Source organism: Drosophila novamexicana, unplaced genomic scaffold (assembly GCF_003285875.2).
Source record: "Drosophila novamexicana strain 15010-1031.04,08,12 unplaced genomic scaffold, DnovRS2.1 tig00004554-arrow-pilon, whole genome shotgun sequence".
Lineage (NCBI taxonomy): Eukaryota > Metazoa > Arthropoda > Insecta > Diptera > Drosophilidae > Drosophila > Drosophila novamexicana.
The window spans coordinates 480,829-494,501 of NW_020825051.1; the positions used below are offsets into that span (position 1 = coordinate 480,829).

Below are 13,673 nucleotides of genomic sequence, written 5' to 3' on the forward strand. Positions count from 1 at the left end.
ACCTACTCATCCCACAAGTGAAACTGCTGCAACCGCTGTTACTGCCGCTGCCGGTGATATTGCTGCCGCTGACATTTGTAGTCTGTTTGTGTTTGTGCTGCGTCCTTGGTCCACTGTGGCTGGGACAGCCGAAGCGACAGCCACAGCACAGTTGGCGTCGCCAACACCAGCGCCGCGATTGCGTTGGCCTTTGAAATCACAAGCGTTTGTTTTTGGTTTGCTTTCTTTTCCTTTTTCCATTTGGGCTGGGTGTTGCCTCCATGCGCCGCCCTCTGATGGCTTTGTTATGCTAATTTCTTGACGCCTTCTGGCCATTGAAGTCGCCTCGGTGTCTCCTCTCTGTCCCTGCCATGCTTGTTATTGCTTGTGTTGTTGCAGGCTTTGATATCGTTGTTTTTTCTTATTTTGGGTATTTTTTATTTTTAATGTAACAATTTTTGGTGGCCCTTGACGCTAATTTAATTATATTTTGTTTTTTTTTTTTGTACCCACTGCAATTTTTGTATAGGGTCTCCTCTAATTCGCAAACTTTCGCTTTATTTAATGTTTTTTTTTTTTATAATAAATAAATAAATTTTTATATTAGTTTTTTATCCTTTAGCTGGAGAGTTTTAGCTGATATTATTTATACAACATTTCTAATAGAATCTTAAAAAATCCTTTGCATTAAATAAATAATAAAATATAATTATTTTTATACCAAACGAGGTTAAACTATAAAATCATATTGTTTATTTCAAGTCAAAAAAATAATCTTTGTTTAATTATATACTTTGCTGGCCTTAATTTATTGATCTCATATAGAACACGTGGCATTTCAATGTCGAGTATGTTATGTATATGTGCGTGTGTGTTGTTTTTTCTTTAATAAAACATTTCCGCTTGGCCCTGGAATGTAAGTAGCAGAAGAGCCAAATATACAAAATACAAATGTTCGCATTTGCAACACAATTTTCCAGCAATTTCGCTGCGAGCACTCGCTCGCGTTTTCAGTTTTCTTTTTCCGCTTGCCTTGGCTCCTCCCAACTTTATTTACTGTTGTCACTTTGGCTGCCCCGACATCGTCATTTCTCTAGCGGATGAGGAAAAAAAAGTGAAATTCTTTTTCGTCTCTGCTCGCATTTCCAGCATACATGTGTGCGAGTGTGTGTGTGCATCTGTATGTGTGTGTGCCTGTCTGGGTGAAAGGACTTACCCCATAAGCCTTTTATAAGCATCGCATAAATTCTTTGTCAATTGTGGCAAATGTTAGCTGCCTCTGCCTGCCTGCTTGCCTGCCACTCAGCTAGTTTGCCAGTTTGCTCGGCAGCTCGTCATTGTCATTGTCCTGGTTCTGGTTGTGGTTCTGGTTGTGGTCTCAGCTCCTCGATAGGAGCATGTGTGTCCGCATATTCTCCTTTAGCTAAGTATTTTTTTTTGCATTTCCCTTTTGGTCTACGTGCTCTCTAATTGTGCCACGCATATCTCGCAAAGACTCCAGTTTGGTAACTAGAATTTGATTGTGTCGAGGCATGAGAGTGCATTGATTGGATTACCAATGAAGGCACCACTGACAGTGCCACTCTGACTTCTATCCATTTTGCCCATTTATGGTACAGAGGCTATGCGACATAAGCCCGAGCAGTTGGGCGGAGCTAATGTAGCTCGAAATTGCCCGAGCGGAAGTACGGAATATTGTTGGCAGATATCTGCTGATATCAAAAGCTTACAAATTAATCGTTACTCTGCCAATTGCATTCATCATCATTCAGTAACCTGTGTAAGCGGACAAATCAAAGATTATTTAATATCTACAATATCCGAATTTATACAAATTCAATTTGTATAATTCCACATTTATCTGTGCTGCTCTATGGTAAGGTTTCTTAAACCTGAAACCCTGCATGGGTTGGGCTTTAAAGGAATGGCTGTCTGAAAGCCAAACATTATTAAATTTATCCACACTCTTAGCTTAAACCTTTGCTTTATTTATTCTCTTTTGTTGTCTCCGAGCACATGTTTTCCCTCAATTCCCTTTGCACTTGCTGTGCTCGTGTAGCAGCTTTTTATATTATATTGTTTAATAAATTTTCTTGTAAATTCTCTGGTGCCCCAAACTAATCATCTCAGCCCGCCTTTGACATTCCATGCTGGCCACTTTCAGGTTTATGTTGCCAACGTCAACTCCCTTGCAAAGCTGCATTCCCCGGACGGCACTCGGAGTATTGGCTTGGTGACTTAAAGTGCTCCATGCCGCAACTCCTCACTTACGCGAATGCAAAATATTCCCCAACACACACATGCACACACAAACACACACAATTATAACATAACTCAAGCGGGAAGCATATTGACAGGCCAAGGGAAACCCACTTCGGGCTTCTGGGTAGGGCAATCCAAGCGTTATGAGTGCTCTCCCATTCGACACGCACCTTCCGCACAATGCCGGTTCTCCCCTTTGGCTGAGTTGTGATTGTCATCACACATTATTATGCTTTATTTCCGTGCCTTCCTTTATTTTTATTAAGACTGTCGTCAAATTTACATAGAGCCAGGGCGGCGGACGACGGCTTCCCGCTGACTGCTGTCTCGGCATGTTGTCCTTCCTCAGCGGCCAGTCGGGGTGTAGGGGGTTAGGGACATGGCTTGCGACTTCTTTGCTAGTCTGCAGAAGTTGTTGTTATTGTTTTCAGGCCGTAGCTGAATTCGTGTTTTATTTTTCTGCCTTTTTTTTAAGTGTTTACAACACTTCCGGCGCATAATGGAAAACAAAAGGCTTAAAAGGATACACAAAGGATTTGAGCAATCAAGTGCGCTTTAAGAACTTTTGCCCCATCCACGATAACCGGCTACCGATAACGGTTTTTGCACCTGCCATTTACCTGGACTGGCAACGCTCCATTCTCTTTTTTCTTCGTTCCACATCTTGCCACGCCCCCAGTTTCAAAGTCATAACAATGCTGAGTTTTCAATATGCCCAGACCCACGTATGCTCCATAAAATGTGTGTGTGTGTGTGTGCTTAGCACTGGAAAAAAAGGTTGACGGCAACATAAAACTTGAAGTAGTTACGTTCAAATGTCTGCACGGTTTTAGCCAGACAACAAACAACAATAACCAGAGGCACAACAACAGCAAAAACAACAACTTAAGGGTAAGACAGCTGAGAGCTATGAAAAGCTTGGCACATTTGAGGGTCCTGGGTAAGGGGATATTTGCTGCTCTGCCTTTTATGTCGAAAGTTTTCACTTACACGCTATGCGTGAAGGGTTGAGCACATTAGATTCAATGGAGATTGTAATTATAAAACAAAAACTCTGTGAAAACATTTTAGAAATTTCTAAACATCTGTAAAATGCACAACACACAGCTACCATTTACCACTTGAGCTACATTTAAAAATGCACACATATACATTTTTTCAACATAATGAAGAAAACTTTTTTAAAAACTATTTTAAACAATGCAAACACTTTTTTATGCACTTTGCGAGCGATTTTTAACTACAAGAAATAAACCTCAATCGATAGATATCAATTGGATTTGAAAGACTTTCAAAATGTGGAATATTGTATTTATAAAATTCAGCAATAAAGTGGGGCATTCATTAAAGAATGTTGATTAAAATCGCCCACAATTTAATATTACTCACACTTTAAAGATAATTTAACGAACTCTTCTCGTTTCTGGCAGATGCTCAGTTCACGTCAGAAAGACAATCCCAGCCAGCCCTGGCAGCTATTATTGCTGCTCCTACTGGCCACATTGAGCCTGTGCCTCGCCTGTCGCGTTTCGGAATTCTCATGCAAGGGCAGTGGTAACAGTGGCAACATCTGCGTGCCACTGGACAAATACTGCGATGGACGCAGCGACTGTGCCGACGGCAGTGATGAGCCCAAGCATTGCTCTGGTGAGTGTGGCATGTGCCAACTGCAAGCAAGCAACAGCTGTTCACATACTTTCTTATATACATCCTTACGTATATCCACTTCTTTATCTGGCTGGAATACACACCAACAGTCTGCAATCGGACATACTATGGTGATATTGGACGCACCTATGCCATAAGGGTGCCAACGCCACAGTGGAATAAGTTGCCGTTCCTCTGTCACCTGACATTCACCGCGTCTGGCCATGATCAAGGCGACATCGTCCAGGTGAGTCAACATTTTGGAGGTAGGGGGTGCTAGTCAGCGGTGGCGCCGGCGCCGGCTCTAGCTCTCTAGTGTTTGTCCGGTCATAGGTCAAGGATTAGCCAGCCATGCCGGCGATATAAAACTGCATGGCACACATAACAAAATATATAGATGTGTATCTGTATATGCGGACACACAGTCGACGTGTCGTCTCCCACATAGTGTCGCAGCTTCACGCAAAAATGCACTGTAAAATATTGGGTAGACCGGAATTGAAAAACGAATGTTGATGACCACGTACGAACATGGTAGATGACATTGGGCCTGAGGCTTAATATTCTAACGTCAAGCATGTTCATAATACACATATATTTGAGAATATATATTTTAAAATCTTTAATTCCTATTTTTGACAACAAAAGAGGAATAACATGATAATTAGTGCAATGGAGTCTTATTGCTGTAATGGAAATATTAAGGTTGAATTTATATTCAAGTAATCCTCGAGTTAAGAAGTTCTCGACCTTAAATCTATGAACTTTTCTTTTATTAATTGGAGATTTATATATTTATTAGTATTTTCACTACTTATAACAGACTCATTCAGATATTCAGAAAAGAACTTTACAAGCAAATTCGTTCGTCAAAATACCAGCAAATATAATGTTGCCCCAGGATACCCCGATGCTTATTTTAGATAGAAATATTTATATTGCCTGCCGATAAGCTGATAAAAACTAACTATTTACTTAAGTTTATTATACTGCTATCCAAAGGAGAGCTAGCTCCAATACGGTCAGTGTATTCAAGATTCGCAGGCTTCTGAAATCATTTTTTCGGTGTGCGCTTTTATTTCTTTTACACCATGATGGATGTCTGCCATTTTCAGTGATCCGAGTTTATGTGCGTGCTCAATTGGGGGTATAGACCGTAGAGTTTGAGCTGTGGGCCAAAGGCGCGTAGTTAGTTATTTGGCAAAACCGGGCGCTTTTTGCTTAAAGCACAATCTTGGCTTTAAAAAGCTATGAGGCAACAGCATCAACGTTGACAATAAAATTAGACACGCTTCAAAACATTTTTGGCGAACTGTCAGAAAAACGTCAATTTCAATTTCCAAAATAATTGATTTCCATGCAATTTGCGTAACAGCGCAATGAGCAGTTAGCAGCGAGGCAAACGTTGAGCCGGGCAAATCGAGTAAAAGTTTGTGGCGCGCTGAGAGACTTGAGTTGGCCCTTCCTACGGTTGAACGGGGTGGGCCCACTTGGCAAGCCTGTAAATAGGACAGAGAAGGATGACGACAACGAACTGAATCGTTTGCTGCTAGAGTACCCAATCCTCTGCGTAATCCTGAGCATTGGCATTGCCTCTGCTTTATAAAATGATATATGCAAAATTGTTGGCTGCTTCGGCAGCTTTGCACCTTGCACCAAATCTGTCATGCATAAGTTATAACTTTTATTTTGTGTTTCCGCATTTGTGGACCACGTTGATAAACGTGGCAGATTCTGCTCGCAATGCATATAAATCATGTGCTTGGTTTTCACTTTATCCAGTTAACCCACACCATCCCTATACCCCTGCTGTGTGTAGGTGGGGTTGTGTCTACGTGGGAAATGGCTTGAAATAATAATGTTACGCGCCGGTTTAGGGGACAACATCGTCCTGGGCTTCGCAATCCGCTTGTCTGTCAGCATGTCCTGCTGTACATATTGATTGATGATTGTCGGTGTGTGTTTCCCGGCGAGAGAGCAAAAGTTTAAATTACCCTAGGTAACATCCTTCTCAATCCCTACCCAAGTCCGTATCGCTGCAACTTACCCGCGGCTAATTTTTAATGGAAATAACTTGGCCCCCAAACTGCTGGCAGGATGCGTTTTTCAATTTTTTATGCTTTAATCAAATATCCTGAAGTTGCACTCTGTAACTTGCGCCACAAGCTGCGCGCATTTTTCACACCCTTGATGGATTCAAATATTGTCGGGCGGTGGGGGGGGAGAACTTAAAGCATGTACTTGATAGAAGAAAAAAAAAAACGGTAAATGCTGTCGGCAAAATTTCTCGTATTTCTCAGTATATTTCACATTTTTAGCATGGAGCAATATTAAATTGCTAGCAATAAAAGCCATGCGAATTTTCCCAGCCACATAAATCAACAGATATTTTCATATAAAATTCACATAGCTGAATAATATTTTTATATTCCATTTCCATTTTATTTTGTTTGTTTGTCTCATTTTTTTACAGTATTTTAAATGCGCTCTTTATATTTGTTTATGCATTGGAATCGAGATTTTTTATCACTTGTTTTGTAAGCGATTTTCTCATTTAAAAGTGTTCTTTTTTTCTTGTTTTTTATAACGCAGTAAATAATTGAGTATTTTGCAAGTATTTTTCAATGTTGATTACACACAAAATGAGTAAGGGAGGTGTGATTTTTGTTTTAGTAAAAATCATTTTGCATTTATTTGATTTTTATTGAATTTTGTAATATACCGAAATATCAAATATTTAACATTTTTGCTTCGTAACATGCCATAATAGTAAATATCATTATTTTTTCATTCTCTCGTGTCTACTTTGTTCTTATTCCGTCACTCGCAAATCCACTCTCGTAAATGCCACCTTTCTATGCGAATCTCACGAACTCAAGCAAATAAGTTTTTAATGACTTCTAAATGAAGTTTACTTTAATTATAAAGATAATTGGATCTTACTCTCTGTCTATAGAATGTGGTTGTTTGCGTATGTGAATTAGGTGTTGGAAAGGAGCTTAACTTCGGAACTGGCTATAGGGTATTTTCTGGTATTTGCAATTAGAGAAAATTATGAACTTTTGGGCGCTTGCAGATAAGGCTGTGAAAGGTCTTATTTTGTATTTAAGTGCAATATACATAAAAAGATAATAATTATAGCTTCTCCTTGGACCTGTGCAGTGGCGAATGCCGACCTGTAAAATGCACAGCAATAAGCCCGTTGCAAACTTACAAGCGTTGCATGTGGCAACAAGTTTGCCACAACTTTCATTCAACATGCAAAACTCTATGAAAGAGAAACACATAAATTACTTGTCCAAGAGAGAGTTGTAGTGTCCAGGTGTTTGCCAAACTTGCAAAGTTGTCAAGTCTGCGGCGGTGGTCAGCATGATTCTAGCGAAGAAGATACTGGTAGGTGGGACCAGCACGTTCCTTCGTTGGTTTAATATTCGAAATTAAAATCGTATTTCGTTATATTTGCTGTTTGTGACTGTTTATGTGGAAGGTGTTAAAAAATGTACAAAGCTTCAGAAAGTTCAACCCTTTTTAAGAGTTTGGTTTGCAATTTGGCAAATGCCAAGCACACGCAAGCCTATTTGCATATTTTATTAAAATATATTTACATACACATGCATGTCTTATATATAGCAACAAGCACTTGACTCTTTGCCTTAGCTCTCATCTTATGTTTGTATTTCTGTTTTTCTCTCGTTTTTCTCGATGATTTCTACCCAGATACGCCCTGACCTTGCTACACTTTCGGTGTGCTCTTTGCCGCCTGCTGTGTGTTGTCTTTTTTATGGCCAATCTAATATGCAAACAGAGGCCAGTGTGGTATGGGCGTGGTTCGCAATTGAATTTCATTTGCATAACTTCAACGTACATAAAACTAAACTAACATAAAATATATCCCGAATACCCTGTGTAGATGGACTAGGAATCTTTGCTGGAAATGCTATATTTTAGCTAAAAATCCTTACAATTCTTCTAGATCTGGTATACTTATATTTTCCTTCGACTGTTGAGAGGTTCTGCAATGTTTAAAATGTTTTTTACTGAAAAGCAATATTTTTGTAAATTTATCTTTATTAAATGCCCAAAGTATTTATTGTCCTTATTTTGAAGGGCATTTTCATATCGGTTACAAACATACATAATTCTCAATCCATTCGCAGATCATATTTGATGGCTTTACGGTGGGCCGCTTCGATGAGGGCATGGTTGATACGGATGTGGATGGCTATGAAACGAATCTGAGTCCAACCGGTGAGCTGCCCGGCTGTCCCGAGGGTTTCATGCAGGTGAGTGCAAATTTAATTTATTAAAATTTGAATTGAATATTACGTAAGCGCAGCAAGTGCCGCTCCAGCTCCCTCTTCAGCCGCAGCTCCTCTCGGTCCTGTGGCCAGTCTCGTTCAAATGGATGTTGTAACTTGCACTCCATTTGCTGTTGCTATTGAACTTGTGCTCAACTATAATTTTATGCCAGCGCACACACTTACACATACACACACACGCAGGCAAGCTAACAGGAGAATTGGATGCAGTGTAGCTTCGTTCTTGGGGTTGTGCTCCTGATGCGTCGTCGTCGTCGTCGTCTGGCTCGTGCTACGAGCTTCGTCGAGCCGTTCGATTCAATCAATGTCCGAGTAATTCTGTAATTTTCTGTTGGTTCTGTTGACAAATGCCACATTAGCCCAGCAAATTGAATTGAATTGTGCGCCTGACTGTGCATCTGGGTGTATGTGTGTGTGTGCTTGTGCTTTATACCATTGCTGTGTTCATGTCCTGTTCTGTCCGCAGCTTGAAGTTCGAGTGCTGTTCACTGTTGTTGCTGTCGCCATCGGCGAGAGGGGGCAGAAAATAAAGGAACAGCAAACTATTTAACATGCATATATATTTTTATCACAACTTTTGCGGCTCCATGTTGTTGACATTGCTACTTTGTCGAGACATTCGGCTCTGTTCCCCGCCCTAGTCTCAGTAAATGGAAAGCGGAGAGGGGGTTAAAATAAAACTAAAGCCCGGGCCAAATAAAATATACCAAATCCCCGTAATTGACTTGTGCAATATGTTCAAATGTACATTTGTACATTGGTATATACTTGTGCAATAAACCCCTATACCATACAAAACAGTGTGTAATTGTGTGCGTGTGTGTGTGTATCTGTGTATACTTTTATAATCTGATGCTGTTGCATTACATTAAATGGAGTTTTGCTGCCATTTGAGGGGGCATACTCATTGGTTGGATACAGTTGGGTGTGCATTCGTGTAGCCCGCTTCGATATACACATACATATTAATAAATATAGATGTATGGCGTTCGCTTTGCATGCTCTTTTCGTTACCTCTCATTTATTTTTGTAGCTTAAGTTGTGCAAACAGCGGGCTCAGGTGGCGCCACGGACAAATGAAACAATTTGGGCAAAAGGGCAAAGTATTGAATTGCAGAGCAAAGCGTTTTTCAATTTTGGGGCAAAAGATCACACAAAGGAGAGCTGCTTTCAAGTAATACCTTAGGTATAATAACTTTCTGGCGAACCTAGCAAATTTAATACGCTACACAGACGAGTTTTAGTACTAAACGAATTTCCGATTTCCTTGGATATGAATAAAAACATTTTACATGCTCTCTTTAAAAGGAAGTAATTATTTACATTTTTGCTGAGCTGCTTTTCCTCTAAGCTATGTATTATTTTTGTTTAAATAACAAAACAAGACGCAAGCCTGTTGACTTAAATGGATAACAAAGTAATTTTAACATATTTTTTGCTCGTCTTTTTCAAGCGAACAAGTATTTTTCGACACAATTCATAAAGGTTTCCCTTTTATTTAGTTGATGTTATCTTTAATAGCTCCGCTTCCGTATTTGTATTCTTTTTTGCCATGTAAATATGTGTATTGTTTGATTTTTATTGCTTTTATTGAGCTCTCCAATTGAAAGTGAACTCTGCCAGCCTTTACTCCACGGACTTTCTGTTCCCCAAAGCCGAGAGTCCTTTATTAGTTTAGCGCCGGCGAGTGATGCTGCAGTTTTTGCTGCCTGCCACGCCTGCCGGTTGCCTTTGTGACAATAAATTTTGAAGAAACGTGGGGCGTGCGCTGACATTTTGTGGTGCTGTCCAACTCATCCAGATGGGCCAGCTTCTGTCCAGCCTGTTGTCTGCTGGACCGTACGCCCGCCCGTTCGTCGTCCCGCCTGTCTCTCTCGGTTTGCTCGTCTGTTGAGGTTTCATTTGGCACTTGACATATGTATGTGCGGAAAACTGCGACTGGAATAGAAATGGGTTGGGTTTTCGAGGAATGGTTACGTTCAACTGATGGAAACTGGGCGTTTTTGCATGCAAGTTTGGGTTTTAAAATGCAGTTAAATATTTGCAATTTTTTCCGCATATACGCGAACCCTGTTGCAGTTTTATAAACTCGTAACTAACCGCAGGTTTTTGTTGTCATTCTCCTGTTTCGTTCCGGGGTTTATCGTAGCTGCCGCGCTCTGGCGCCTGTTTTTATTTATTTAAGGCAAACATTTTTAACTGCTGACGCGGTTTCAGTTTTTTATGCCCAGTTATTTTTTCAGTTTTTTCGTTTGGTTTCCTTTATAAATTATTCGTGTCATGGCCCGGCCACATAAATTCTTGACCGTCTCATATTTATACCAATCTACCTATGTGATTTCTGTAATACATATATATATATATATCTATATATATATATCTAAAAGTGGCACACAGCCGCACAAAGTTTAGCACAGCGCGTGTGTGTGAGAGAGCTGGAGCTGCCAAGTAACAGTTTAATCAGTTATTCAATTTAGTTAGACAGTTTGCCTCATGCATATTGCAAGAGGCAGTGCCCTTAGTGCGACCTTTTCTCTGGATTATTTTGAATAATTTATCAGCACTTTTTGCAACATCACCAGCTTTAAACTTGACCAACTGGCGGTGGCCACGTTGCTGCTGCATTGTTTATTTGCTAATATTGTTAATCATAAATAACAAAGTTTATGCATAAACGTATTAACCTAAATCAACAACAACAACAAGAACAACAATGGCCACAGCAAGCAGAGCAACAAGAAGACACGGGCTGCTATCCAGCCATGTTGTCCTTTGCCCAGGCCAGGACAGCTTGAGTAAATGACTCAATATTTGACAATCATAACATCCGCTTAGTCTTCATGGTGTGTCCTGGGTCCAGAGTCCTGCTGCTTGGCAAAGACAACAGCAAAAGTAACAGCAACAGCAACAAAAACAACATGCCAGTTTGTCAATGGCAGTTTAAGCTCTTCTATCTATAAATATGTATGCGCGTATATACCGTCTATGCGAGTAGTTGGCTGTGTGTGTGTGTGTGTGCCATAGACAAGCTCATAATTCAACTGGACAAACTTCTTGGACATGCTTTTCACTGCTGCCCCAGCGGCATTTGTTTGTGTCGTAAATTTACGAGTCATAGCCGAAAAATACAAAAAAATCGCAAAAGGTTTGCAAGTTTTTCTGTGTCTTATACCCTGTAAAATGAATAAGCTTAAACGGATATATCTCATTTAGCAAACGTTTAACAAAGTGATGGCAGGATTCATATCATGATTTAATGAACAAAATTGTCAAGAGCTGGCAAAACTATAGAAATGATACAACAATTATATAAGCCCTGTTGACTTGGCCGGTTGCAGAGTATCTTCAAGTGAGCCTTCAAGTGCACAGCTCTTGTTTCATTTTATTTTATTTTATATATATATTATTTATTTATTCAGAAGCGCATTGAATTGCAAATGAAAAGCTTCGGCTTGGTCCATAATTTATATTTAATGATTTTTTAATAGCAGCGACGTAAAAAACTGTGGCAAATGTTTTAAATTACAGTAAATCAAACAGAAGTTCAGACAGTTTGCAAGTTGTGTGTGCTTGTGTGTGTGGTTGTGTGTGCGTGTGGGTGAATTACAGTGGAGCGAATGTGTCATTATGCGCTTAAATTGTTTCACAATTAAACCTGCAATACATGCGAACACATAGCGAACGGGTGGAGAACGAGAAAGAACGGGGCACAGGATGCATCCATTGAAAGCATCTCTGTTTGGGGCTTTTGTTTATTGTCGGCAGATTATGAAGCGACGACGTCGACACCCAACAACTGTGCAGATAAAACTTTTTATCGGCTATTGTTTAAATTATGCGGCTCTGCCGCTGGCTGCTGGCTGCTGACGCGAGTTGGCGAACAATGACAGGTAGTATAATGTTGTGCCATCAGACTGAATTGAGCCAAGTTTAATCAGCTAAAGGTTGATTGTGTACAACGCTTTCACAACTAACATCAATGCATTGGGCGAAAGAAATTACAAAATGGATTTTTTTAGCCAACAGAAAGTTGAATAGTATAAAAGCCAGAGCAATAATTTTTTTAATTGATTTTAACACAAGTAAACGTATCTTTATATAAGAAGTACGTGCTTGGTATAAATTGATTATAGTTCTTTCACGAATTGCTGATAGATAATTAATCACATGCTTCTTTAAACACGATTCATGAGCTCAAATGAATTTACATACTTTGTTTAATATATATTTTAAATTTATGCAAGTTTTTTCGTTCAGCACACGTTAAATTCACCAATTTTCTTTCATATTCGAAAGTTAAACATGCCAGAAAAGTTTCAATAACGCATGTGAACAGCATTGGGTCAACATAAAAAAAACTTGAAAGGTCAACCTGTACGCAAAGTCAACAGCTCGTGTCCAATAGCTTGCCACATTTATGCCTGCGACGCCAGCTCCTCCCGCTGACCACAATAATAATTCAATCAATTTAAAACCAACACCTAATCAAACAAAACGCCACAAGCCAAAAAAAAAATCGATAAAGGGGAAAAATGAAAAACGAAATGCTAAGCAAACCAAGTTGAGATACGAGCGACAAAACCAAAATTCCAATAATTCGTTATGAAGTCGATGCTAATAACGCTTCACTGCACACAATGGATTCAACGATGTTGATGATAATAGCCATGCTAATGATGATGATGATGATGATAATGATGGGAAGGATAGAGTCCAGCCAGTGCTAAGGGGCAAACAACAAAAACAGGCAGAAAGAGAGAGAGAGAGAGAGAGAGAGAGAGAGAGAGAGAGAGAGAGAGAGAGAGAGAGAGAGAGAGAGAGAGAGAGAGAGAGAGAGAGAGAGAGAGAGAGAGAGAGAGAGAGGAGCGAAGGAGAGGCCACACAGTTTGCAATGAATTTACACAAAATCGAAATCAGAAAATTACCATTATGCCGGGCAGTCGGGCCTGTTGGCGGATGCCTGCTGCAGCTTCTACTGCTTCTACTCCTGCTCCTGCTGTTGCTGCTGAAGCCCGTTTCATATGACAGCAGTGAATTGCAACTCTAACCAGTTACAAATATTGGCCAGAGCTCTGGAATGAACGACATAGATGGGGACTTGCAATTACAGCAAAAATTGTTGTTTGAGTTAGGGCATGGCAAAATGATGGCAGAAGGAGTAGAAGCAATGGCAGCAGCAACCGCAGCACATTCCCAGCTGCAGTGCTGGCCAGTGGCAGGCACATAGACCTGTCCGGTCAAATAACCCATTAACTAAAAACTTAATCAATTGGAACCCCAGCCCCCTCCTCCACCATTCATAAGCATTGCCAATTGAGCAGCTATAGGCACTGTGTAAATGAGCTGCATGATGCCTGCTGCCTTCTGCTTGCTATTGGCCTAACGGGCACACTGACCCACGGACCACTGGGGAAAAAAAACCGGGTTGCCATTACCTATTGACGATGTGGTTAGCCATTCTTGGCT

At 40.2% G+C, this 13,673-nt stretch overlaps 1 protein-coding gene across 2 annotated transcripts in view; it reads left to right on the forward strand.

Annotated features, from left to right (window-relative positions):
- Nucleotides 1-13,673, forward strand: part of LOC115769857 — a 147,795-nt gene that overhangs the window by 70,848 nt on the left and 63,274 nt on the right. For both annotated transcript variants that reach the window (XM_030714843.1, XM_030714844.1), the window contains exons 3-5: nucleotides 3,672-3,888; nucleotides 3,999-4,135; nucleotides 8,046-8,171. In XM_030714843.1, the coding sequence (XP_030570703.1) occupies nucleotides 3,672-3,888; nucleotides 3,999-4,135; nucleotides 8,046-8,171 (480 nt within the window). The remainder of the gene's footprint in view (nucleotides 1-3,671; nucleotides 3,889-3,998; nucleotides 4,136-8,045; nucleotides 8,172-13,673) is intronic.